At 41.9% G+C, this 12,386-nt stretch overlaps 1 protein-coding gene across 1 annotated transcript in view; it reads left to right on the top strand.

Moving 5' to 3' along the window:
- Positions 1–374: 374 nt before the first annotated feature.
- The window catches only part of LOC103594313 (putative protein ZNF300P1), a 26,221-nt gene continuing 14,209 nt past the window's right edge, over positions 375–12,386 (top strand). Inside the window, exons 1-2 of the mRNA XM_008577530.1 lie at positions 375–655; positions 5,064–5,098. Of these exons, the coding sequence (XP_008575752.1) occupies positions 622–655; positions 5,064–5,098 (69 nt within the window). The 5' untranslated portion in view covers positions 375–621. The remainder of the gene's footprint in view (positions 656–5,063; positions 5,099–12,386) is intronic.

The following is a 12,386-nucleotide window of genomic DNA, read 5'->3' as shown; positions in this document are numbered from 1 at the left end:
ACTCCCGATACCCCCCCCCGCAAATAATCACCCAAGCAACGGCCCCCCACACACACACCCTCATCAAGATACACCGCCCCTTTGACAGGAAGGACCTCAGCGTGGCCAGAGCGCTCGGCGGCCGGCCGCGGAACTACACTTCCCAGAAGGCTGTGCTACTCACCCGTCCGGGTCGGACGCCAGGGCAGCTCCGGGGCCACGAGCCCTCTGGGAAATGGAGTCCGACGCCTGCGCGGCGCAAAGGCTCCCGGGAGATGTAGTTTGCGCTCGTTCCGCGCAGGCGCACCTTTCCGCGGCGGCCGCTGTTCTTTTGTGGAAGTCCAACGTGACGAGCCGCTGGGGCTTGTGGGGGTGTGTGGGGTGTGGGTGTGTCTGTGGACGGGTGTGATGGGGTGAGCCCCGTGTGAGGTGGGCTGTGTTTGCTGAGCTCAGCCGGGGCGCGGGGAGGGGGCTCCGTGCGTGTGATCGTGCAGCTGTGCGCGCGTGTGCGATCCTGCGAGCATCCCCTGCTGCCGGCTGTCCCTGAGTCCCGGGAGCAGGACTCGCTCCTCTGGGCCTGACCTGGGGTCCTGGAGGCTACAGAGCTGCCCACTCCTCAGGGGGACGCCGCCGAGGGGCGCCATGGAGACCCCGGCCCCGAAGCACGAGGAGACAGGTACAGCTTCGCTCTGTGTCTGTGGATTTGTATTTGAAGAGACTGAAAGTGAATTTTCCTGCTATGAAGTTCTATGCAGAAAATGCACTAATGAGAGCTGCACGAACACCATTGATGAATCTCACCTACACAATAAGCAAGAAGAGAATTACGCACACACTCCATACAGAGTGATTCCACTTAAATAATATAATTCAAAAATTGACAGAAATAAATTCTATTGCTGAGGAGTGGAAAGGCATTATAAAACTGTAAAGGTAAACACGGAAATTATTACTGTAAAAGCCAGAGGAATTATTACTATTGTAAAGGCCTAAGGGTATGGATAGGTGAGGGAGAGGGGTTGTAATAGAAAAGGTCAACTTTATAAGAAACTGAAACTTCCAAAGCGGCTGATCCATTTAACACTCCCACCAATAACGTGTGAGAGTTGCATTTGTACCAGAAACTTACCGACAATTGGCAGTCTCGTTCTTTTAAATTTTAGCCCTTGTAATGGCATGTGGTAATATCCCAGTGTGTGTGTTTGTGTGTGTGTTGGGGGGGGGGGGTCGTGGGGGTGACGCGGGCAACTAGCCAGTAAGGGGATCCAAACCCTTGACCTTGGTGATATCAACACCAGGCTCTAACCAAGTGAGCTAACCAGCCAGCCCCTCATTGTGTTTTTAATTTGGATTTTCCTGATGACATAATGAGTATGTTTTCATGTGCTCATTTAATATGCATTTTTATATCTTCTTTGGGGAAGATATGTTTAAGTCCCTTGCCCATTTTTTTAATTGGGTTGTTTGTGGTTTTGTCTTTTATATATTAAATTCATATGTCTGTGTGTATTGTGTATGCATTATCTCATATATATAGTGAATATTTCCTTGGAGTCTATGGCTTGCTGTGTCAGGGGTCTCCAAGACCACCCTCAAGCTTGATGTTTCACTAGAAGGACTCATGGGACTCAGAAGTTGTTTTACTAATGGTTAGTCTTTATTATACCGAAAGAATACAGAGTAAAATTAGCAGAGACGTCTTAGTCTGTTCAGGCTGCCATAACAAAATACCATGAACTAGATAGCTTGTAAACAACAGAAATTTTTATTTCTCACAGTTCTGGAGGCTGGGAAGTCCAAGATCAAGGCATTGGCAGATTGTCTGGAGAAGGCCTGCTGTTTCACAGATGGCACTTTCTTGCTGTGTTCTCATATAGTGGAATTAGCAAGACTCTCAGGACTCTTTTATAAGGGTGCTAATTCCTTTTGTGAGGGTGGAGCCTTCCTGACTTAATCCCCTCACAAAATTCCCACCTCCTAAAACCATCACATTGGTGATTATTTTCAACATATGAGTTTGGGGGGGACACAAGCACTCAGAACATAGCAAAAGGGAGAAGGCACATGGAAAATAGTCTGGAGGAAACCAGGCACAAGCTTCTAGCTGTCTCCTCTGAGTGGAGTTTTAAGGGATGCATTTAATTCCCCCAGCAATGATGCATGACAACATGTGTGAAATATTACCAATCAGAAAGCTCACCTGAACCTGGGCATCCAGCATTTTTATTGAGGATCAGTTACATGGGAATATAGTGCTGTGTGACTTATCTCAGTTACTGAAGCTCTAGTCCCCTAGATGGGAATCACATGTTCATTATAAATCACACTGTTAGTGTAAACTATCTGGACAAACTAATACAGTGTGGCTGAAGCCTTCAGGCATGCAAAAACACTCTTATCCAACAGAACATTCTAAGAGCTCAGTTCCCAGGAGCCACCCAAGGGCCAGTCCTGAAAACAGACCTTTGTTGGGAATGTGCAGGGTTTGGGCAACTCAGGCCTGCTGAATTAACCCTTTTCTGTACGCTTGCTTTTTAATTTTCTTAATGATGTCTTTTATAGAGCAGAAATTTTAAATTTTAGTGAAGTCCAATCATCAGCTTTTTATGGTTAATGTTTTTTGAGTCCTACCTAAGAATCTTTGCCTACAACAAAGTCACAAATATTTCCTCTTATATTTTATTCTAGAAGCTTTGTACTTTTAGCTTTTCTGTTTAGCTCTGTAATTCTAATTAATTTCTTTTTGTATTTGGTAAAGTATATGGCAAGAGTGATTTTTTTCACCCACATGACTATATTAGTAAGATTCCAATCCCAAGACAGAAATTACACAGTAATTTCATTGGGGAAAGTTTAATATATAGAATTATTGGTGTATTGAGGTTAGTAAGAAATAAGGAGACCCTCATATTTCATGACCTTGCTTAATTTACTTACTAATTTTGAAGGTTTTGTTGTAGATTCCTTAGGCTTTTCTTTCTTTTTTTTTTTTTTCCTTTTTGTCTTTTTTTCGTGCCCGGCAACGGATTGCAACCCTCAGTGTCGCGCCCATACCGGACCGGGACCGGCCACGGGATGGCCACGGGATCGCAACCCTCGGTGTTGCTCCCACCCCTCGCTCAGCCAGTGAGCGGCCGGTCTGCATGTGGGATCCGAACCCTCGGCGGGAGCGCCACCACGCTTCCCAAGTGGCGCACTAAAGCAGTGCGCCACCGGGCCGGCCCTTTTTTTTTTTTCCCTTAGGCTTTTCTATGGAGATAATCGTATTGTCTGCAAATAGTTTTACTTCTACTCTCTTACTATTTATGCTTTTTATTTCTTTTTTCTTATTTTATTTCACTGACTAGGACCTCCAGTACAATGCCAAATAGAAATGGTGAGAAAAACATCCTTATCTACTTCCCAATATTAGGGTAAAAACATTCAATTTAGGGCCGAGCCCGTGGCGCACTCAGGAGGGTGCGGCGCTGGGAGCGCGGTGGCGCTTCCGCCGCGGGTTCGGATCCTATATGGGGATGACCGGTGCACTCACAGCGTCACTGGCTGAGAGCGGTGCGGCCGGTCTCAAAAAGGACAAAACAAACAAACAAACAAAAAAAACATTCAGTTTATCACTATTTATTATGATGTGAAGTGTACGTATTTTTTTTGTAGAGGTCCTGTGCATTAGTCTGTTTCTATTGCTTATAATGGGATTTGTAAAAATGGTTGGATAATTTGTAAAGAAATGAAATTTATTTTTTACACTTTTAGAGGCTGGGAAGTCCAAAGTCCAGGGGACACATCTGGTGAGGACCTTCTTCCTGATGGGCTACTCTCTGTTACAATTCAGGGTATCATATAACAAGTACGGTCTGAGCAAGAAAGCTAAACTTTTCACACAATGTCCTTGTAAAACCATCAGAACCACACCCATTACTCTGTGAATGGGTCAGTCCATTCACAAGGGCCCAGTCCTCACAAATCTAATCACCTCTTAAAGGCCCCACCTTTCAAATATAATTAGATTTCCCACCCTCTTAGAACTGTTACAATGGGGGGCCGGCCCGGTGGCGCACTGCTACAGTGCGCCGCTTGGGAGCATGGCAGCGCTCCCGCCGAGGGTTCGGATCCCACATACAGACCGGTTCCTGCTCACTGGCTGAGCGAGGTGCGGGCGTGATGCCGGGGGTTGCGATCCCGTTGCCAGTCATGGTCCGGTAAGGGCGCGACACTGAGGGTTGCGATCCGTTGCCGGACATGAAAAAAGACAAAAAAAAAAAAAAGAAAGAAAAAAAAGAACTGTTATAATGGGGATCAAGTTTCCAATACATGAACTTTTGGGCAACACATTTAACCCATAACACCTTGTATCAACTAAGTTCACTCCCGGTTTGCTGAACATTTTTACCATGAATTGGTGTTGAATTTTATTGAATGCTTTTCTGCATATATAAAGATATTATATTGTTTTGCTCCTTTATTCTGTTAATGTGATCAATTACATACATTTTCTAATGTTGAACCAACGTTTTATTTCTGAGATAAACTCAGTAGGTCATGATACACACACACACATGCACATACTATATATATATATATATACATTTGATTTGCTAATATGTATTAAAGATTTTTATCTATGTTTGTGAGTGAGATTGGTCTTTAATTTTCTTTTCTTTCAAGATCATTCAATTTCAATGATTTGTCAGGTTTTGGTGTCACGGTTGTTGGTCTCATAAAAGCAAGTTAGAAGGAATTTTTTTTTCTTTTCTTTTTTTTTTTGACTTTATGTAAGAATTTTACCCTTAAATGTTTGATAGCATTCATTATTGAAACCATCAAGGTCTGGAATTTTCTTTGTGGGAGGAGCTGTTCTGGAAGATAAATGTGGTCTACACTGTGTTAAATGCCTCACAGAGGTCAGAAAAAAACAAGGAACCCAAGTAAAAGCCCCTCTTTCCTTCACAGCACAGAGCCACAGGTATACAAGTGACATGTCCTGCCTGCCCCTGTTGGGGTGCTGGGCTAGGGTGGGCTCTCCTCTCTGGATAGTTCAGAGCCCCACAAGACAAAGTACTCATGTGTCCTCTCTCTTCCTGCAGCTGTTCCTGGAGAAGAGGATACAGCCAAGGCACAGGTAACAGCGAGGAGTTTGCTTTTGGTACAGGTGCCAAGTTAGGTAGGGCATTCTTTCATGCATTGACTGTTCTGATTTTTGCACATTTATTTATTGGGGTCATAATGTTTTTTAAAAACTATTTTCATGAATTCTTTTTGAGGAGAAGTTAAAGCAATAACTACCCATTTCCCCCTTTTCCCAGCCTCTGGTAACCTCTAATCCACTTTCTGTCTCTATGAATTTGTCTAGTGTAGATATTTCATGTAAACGGAATCATATAATATTTGTATATTGTTATATTTAAGAAACCATTGTCAAAACGAAGGCCATGAAGATTTGCCTTTTTCTTTTCTTCTAACAGTTTTGGAGTTTTGGCTATTAAATTTAGGTCTTTCATCCATTTTGTGTTAATTTTGATATATGGTATAAAGTAAGGGTCCAACTTGATTCTTTTGTAAGCAGATATTCAGTTTTTCCTGCACCATCTGGTGAAGAGACTGTTCTTTCTCCATTGAGTAGTCTTGGCATCCTTTCCAAAAATCAGTTGGATATAGAAGTGAGAGTTTATTTCTAGGCTCTTAATTCCATTCTATTGATCAATATATTTTTCCTTATTCCAGTATTACTTTGTTTTAATTGCTGATGCTCTGTAGTAAGTTTTGAAATCAGGAAGTGTGAGTCCTCTAACTTTGTTCCTCTTTTTCAAGAATGTTTTGTCTATTCTGGTTCCTTTGAAATTAATATGTATTTTAGGATGAGTTTTTCCATTTTTGCAAAAAATACCATTGGGATTTTGGTAGGGATTCATTAGGTCTATATATTGTTTTGGGTATTATTGATATCTTAACGATATTAAGTTTTCCAATCCATAAACACAAGATATCTTCCATATCTTTTGGTCTTCTTTAATTTCTTTCAGCAAGTTTTCTTGCACCTCGTTGGTTAAATTTGTTCCTACATGTTTTATGTTTTTTGATGGTATTGTAAATGATACTATTTTGTCAAATTTTTTTTTCACATTGTTCATTGATGTTGTATTAAAATACAACTATTTTTTTTGTATTTATATTGTGTTCTACAACTTTGCTAAATTTGTTTATTAACTCTAATAGAGTTTTTGTGTATATGTGTGTGTGGAATCATTAGGGGTTTCTACATATAAGATCATGTCATCTCCAAATAAAGATATTTTTCCTTTTTCCTTTCCAATTGTGTACATTATATCTTTTTCTCACCTAGTTTCTCTAGCTAGAATTTCTGGTAGTATGTTGAATAAAAAGTAGGAAAGGTTGTCCATTCTCACATTCTTACTCAGTTTGGTTATGGAACTTGATTAAACTTAATTAAAACTTTTAATTTTTAATTAAAATTATTTGTGGCTGTAATTAAAAAATTAGTGTAAGTCTAACACAATATGTACAGGACTTGTATGCTGAAAATCACACAATGCTGATGAAAGAAATCAAGTAAGTTCTAATGAATGGAGACACAGTTTCATGGATGACTTAACATGGTCAAGATGTCAGTTCTTTCCAAATTGATATCCAAGTATCACACAATTCCTGTCAAAATCATAGCAAGATTTTTTTATAGATACAGATAAGATTATTCTGAAATTCGTATGGAAAATCAAGGGAACTAGAATATCTAAAATTTTTTTTTTTTTTTTTTTTTTTTTTGTCTTTTGTCTTTTTTCCGTGTCCGGCAACGGATCGCAACCCTCAGTGTTGCCCCCGTACCGGACCGGGGACCGGCAATGGGATCGCAAGCCTCGGTGTTGCTCCCACGCCTCGCTCAGCCAGTGAGCGGGAGCCGGTCTGTATGTGGGATCCGAACCCTCGGACGGGAGCGCCGCCGCGCTTCCCAAGCGGCGCACTATCCAGTGCGCCACCGGGCCGGCCCCAGAAAATTTTTTTTTTTTAATAAAGATGACCGGTAAGGGGATCTCAACCCTTGGCTTGGTGTTGTCAGCACCACGCTCAGCCAGTGAGCAAACCAGCCATCCCTATATAGAATCCGAACCCGTGGTCTTGGTGTTATCAGCAACACACTCTACCGAGTGAGCCACGGGCCGGCCTAGGGAAAGCTTTTTTTTTTTTTTTTTGTCTTTTTCGTGACCGGGCATCGCAACCCTTGGTGTGGTGTCGCCCGCACTGCGCTCAGCCAATGAGTGCACCGGCCATTCCTATATAGGATCCGAACCCACAGCGGGAGCATAGCTGCGCTCCCAGCGCCGCACTCTCCCGAGTGCGCCATGGGGCTGGCCCTAAAATAATTTTTTTTTTCCTTTTTGTCTTTTTTTTCGTGACCGGCAACGGATCGCAACCCTCAGTGTCGTGCCCGGACCGGACCGGGACCGGCCATGGGATCGCAACCCTCGGTGTTGCTCCCGCCCCTCGCTCAGCCAGTGAGTGGCCAGTCTGTATGTGGGATCCGAACCCTCGGCGGGAGCGCCACCGCACTTTCCAAGCGGCGCACTACAGCAGTGCGCCACCAGGCCGGCCCCCTAAAATAATTTTGAAAGAGAAGAATATAGTGGGAGCAATCAGTCTACCCCATTTCAAGATTCATTATATAGCTACAGTAATTAATACTGTGTGGTATTGGTGGAGGGATAGACACATGTATTAATAAAACAGAATAGAGGGCCGGCCCAGTGGCGCACTCGGTAGAGTGTGGCGCTTGGGAGCGCAGCAGCGCTCCCGCCGAGGGTTCGGATCCCATATAGAGACCAGTCCGCTCAATGGTTGAGCACGGTGCGGGCGCGACACCGAGGGTTGCGATCCCGTTACCGGTCACGACAAAAAGACAAAAAGGAAAAAAAAAAAAACAGAATAGAGAACCAAGAACAGACCCAAATAAATAGGCCCAACTGATTTTTGACAAAGATGCAAAAAACAATTCAATAGAGGAAAGATAGCCTTCTCAACAAATGGTACTGGAGCAAAAAAAGAAACTGTCACCAAAATCTCACCGTATATAAAAATTAATTCAATATGCATTATGGATTTAAATCTAAAGTATAAAATAAAATGGGATTTAGGGCTAGGCAAAGAGTTTCTCGACTTGACACCTAAAGCACAATCATAAAAGGAAAAATTGATAAATTAGAGTTTAATTATTATGCATACCAGCCAGCTGCAAAAAAAAAATTAATTTAATTTAATTAATCTTTGCTCTGTAAAGACCCTGATGAAAAGACAAGTTACGAAATGGGAGAAGATATTTGCAGATATACAATAAAGGACTAGTATTTAGAATATATAAAGAGCTCTCAAAACAACATGCAAAAACAATCCAATTAGAAAATGGACAAAAGACATAAGAGACCTTTCACCCAAGAGGATATATAAATAGAAAATAAGTATGTGCAAAAGATGTTTAACATCATTAGCCATTAGAGAATTGCAAATTAAAACCACAAGGATGGGCCGGCCCAGTGGCACACTGCTACAGTGCGCCGCTTGGGAAGCGCGGTGGCGCTCCCGCCGAGGTTTCGGATCCCACGTGCAGACCGGCAGCTCACTGGCTGAGCGAGGAGCGGGGGCAACACCGAGGGTTGCGATCCCATGGCCGGTCCCGGTCCGGTACGGGCGCAACACTGAGGGTTGCGATCCGTTGCCGGTCACAAAAAAAAAAAAAAAAAACCACAAGGATGGGCCGGCCCAGTGGCACACTGCTACAGTGCGCCGCTTGGGAAGCGCGGTGGCGCTCCCGCCGAGGTTTCGGATCCCACGTACAGACTGGCCACTCACTGGCTGAGCGAGGTGCGGGCGCAACGCCGAGGGGTGCGATCCGTTGCCGGTCAAAAAAAAAAAAAAAAAAAAACCACAAGGATGACCTAGTAATCCCACCTCTGGTTATGTAGCCAGCAGAATTGAAAGCAGGGTCTCAAAGAGATATTTGTACACCCACATTCATAGCAGCATTATTCACAATAGCCAAAAGGCGGTAACAACTCAAATGTCCACAAAATGTGGTATATACATATAATGGCATAGTACTCAGCCTTACAAAGGAAGGAATTCTAACGCATGCTACGACATGAATGATCCTTGAGGACGTTTTGCTGAGTGAAATAAGCCAGTTACAAAAAGACAAATACTGTATGATTACACTTATATGAGGTAACTAGTGTAATAAAATGCACAGAAACAGAAAGTAGATGTTTGCCAGGGGCTGGGGGAGGGGAAATTGGGAGTTGTTGCTTAATATAGTTTCAGTTTTGCAAGATGAAAAAGTTCTGGAGATTGGTTGCACAACAGTGTGAATGTTCTTAACACTCCTGAACTGTACACCTAAAAATGGAAAAGATGGTAAATTTTATGTTTATATGTTTTTTAATACAACTTTTAAAAAGAGCAGAAAGATATGCAAGATGTCATACACAGATATCAGAATGGGTAAAATAAAAAATAGTGACGGGCCGGCCCGGTGGTGCACTGTTGAGTGCGCTGCTTGGGAGTGCGGCGGCGTTCCCGCCGAGGGTTCAGATCCCATGTGGAGACCGGTTCCCGCTCACTGACTGAACGCGGTGCGGGAGCAACACCGAGGGTTGCGATCCCGTTGCCAGCCCCGGTCTGGTACAGGCGCGACACTGAGGGTTCCGATCCGTTGCCGGTTACGAAAAAAGACAAAAAGGAAAAAAAAAATAGTGACAAAACCAAATGCTGACGAGGATGCTCATACATTGGATCACTGGGTCACTCATACATTGCTGGTCAGAATGTAAAATTGTACAGCCACTCTGAAAGACAGTTTGGCAGTTTCTTTAAAAACTAAACTTGCAACTACCATATGGCCCAGCACAAAACCTTGGACGTCAATGTTTATAGCAGCCTTATTCATAATAGCCAAAAAGTGCAAACAATTCAAATATCCATCAACTGATCAATGGATAAATAAAATTAAGTATATCTATACAATGAAATATTATTTACCAATAAAAATGAAGTTCTGATACATGATACAACATGGACACACCTTGAAAACATGCTAAGTGAAAGAAGCCAGTCACAAAAAACAACATAATGTACTCATCATATTCCTCCTTTTATATGAAAAGTTTGGAAAAGGAAAATCCATTGAGAAAGAAAGGGATTTCCTAGGGCTGACATGGTTTGGGGGAAATCGAAGTTATTGCTAATGGGTAGGGGGTTTCTTGTTGAGGTTTTGATATGTTCTAAAGTTGATTGTAATGATGGTTGTACAACTCTATGAATATACTAAAACAATTTTATTTAAATGGGTGAATTGTATGGTATATGAATTATATCTCAATAAATCTGTTAAATTTTTTTTAAAAGTCCTGTGTGTGGGTGTTTGTAGCAACTTAATTTTTTTTTGCCTTTTTCATGACCGGTAAGGGGATCACAACCCTTGGTGTGGTGTCGCCTGCACTGCGCTCAGCCAGTGAGCGCACCGGCCATTCCTATATAGGATCTGAACCCACGGCGGGAGAGTTGCTGCGCTCCCAGCACCGCATTCTCCCGACTGCGCCATGGGGTCGGCCCAGCAATTTAATTTTTATAGGCTAAAACTGGAAACAACCCAGATATCCTTCAATGGGTGAATGGTTAAACAAGATGTGGCATATCTGTACTATAGAATACTACTACTCAGCAATAGAAAAGGAACAGAATATTGAGATATAAAATAATCTGGGTTAATCTCCAGAGAATTATGCTGAATGGAGAATGCCAATCTCAAAAGGTTACATAGTCTATAATAGTGCCATTTATGTATTATTCTTAAAATGACAAAATACAGAGATGGATAACATATTAGTGGTTGTCAGGGGTTCAGTAGGAGGTGGGGCAGAAGGAAGGTGGATGTGCTTATAAAATGTAAACATGAGGGATCCTTGTGGTGATGGAAATATTCTGTGTCTTGATTGTATCAATGTCAATTATCCTGGTTTTGATATTGTAGTTAAGATTTGCCAGGTATTACCATTGGGGGAAACTGGATAAAGGGTACGTGGGTATTATTTATTACAACTGCATGCAAATCTACAAGTAGCTCCAAAAGTTTAATTTAAAAAATCAGTTGGATGGGCCGGCCCGGTGGCGCACTGCTACAGTGCACCGCTTGGGAGCGCGGCGGCGCTCCTGCCGAGGGTTCGGATCCCACATACAGACCAGTTCCCGCTCACTGGCTGAGCGAGGTGTGGGTGCGACACTGAGGGTTGCAATCCCGTTGCCGGTCCCGGTCCGGTACGGGCGCGACACTGAGGGTTGCGATCCGTTGCCGGACACGAAAAAAGACAAAAAGGAAAAAAATAATAATAATAAAAATAAAAATAAAAAATAAAAAATCAGTTGGCATCTTACAACTGTTAATATTTTGGTATCTGTTTTTCTAGGATTTGGCTAACCATATGTTCTATGTGCTGTGTTCATGTGTGTACAATGTAAATGTAAATTTGTATGCAAATGTTGGTGTATATGTAAATATACATACTTATTTTTTACAATTGGAATTTGTGCTGAACATATTCCTTTAACATATTTAAGCATAAGTGTCCTATGTCATGACATATCTGCAAACATCGTTTATATTGGCCACATTGTATTCCATGGCCTAGGGGTACCACAACTTATTTAACCAATTTGCATTTTGTTCACTATTAGATTGTTTCCAATTTATTGTCATTGTAAGCAATGTTGTGGAGTTACTTAATTCTCATGCACATGGTTAGCATACATTTACAATGGTAGACTTTTTAGGCGTTGTGATACATAGTGTGAAACTACCATTCCCAAGAGGTGTAATAACTTATATTTCAATGTTTATTTCCCATACTCTTGCCATCCTGTTATTTTTAATTTTTCCAGTTTCCTAGGTTAATAGTGGAATGCCTATATTTTGCTTTTCATATTTTTCTAATTACTAGAAGTTGTATTTTTTTCCCTTAAACTTAGGTTTTAAAAAATAGGTTTTATAATATTTTGGAGGGGGGAGACTGCCTTTTATGTTGCTTTCATTTGTATTTTTTTTTTTAGCTTAAAAACCAGTTTTTTTTTTTAATTTTTATTTTGTTGATATACAATGTGGTTGGTTATTGTGGCCCATTACCGAAACCTCCCTCCCTCCTCTCTCTCCTCCCTCCCACCCAACAATGTCCTTTCTGTTTGCTTGTTGTATCAACTTCAAGGAACTGTAGTTGTTATGTCTTCTTCCCCACCCTGGTTTTTTGTTTGTTTGTTTGTTTGTTTTGTGTGTGTGTGTGTGTGTGTGTGTGTGTGTGTGTGAATTTATGTATTTATTTATTTTTATCTCGCTCCCATAAGTGAGAGCATGCGTG

Source organism: Galeopterus variegatus, unplaced genomic scaffold (assembly GCF_000696425.1).
Source record: "Galeopterus variegatus unplaced genomic scaffold, G_variegatus-3.0.2 Scaffold1527, whole genome shotgun sequence".
NCBI lineage: Eukaryota > Metazoa > Chordata > Mammalia > Dermoptera > Cynocephalidae > Galeopterus > Galeopterus variegatus.
This window is presented reverse-complemented; position numbering and strand designations above follow the sequence as displayed.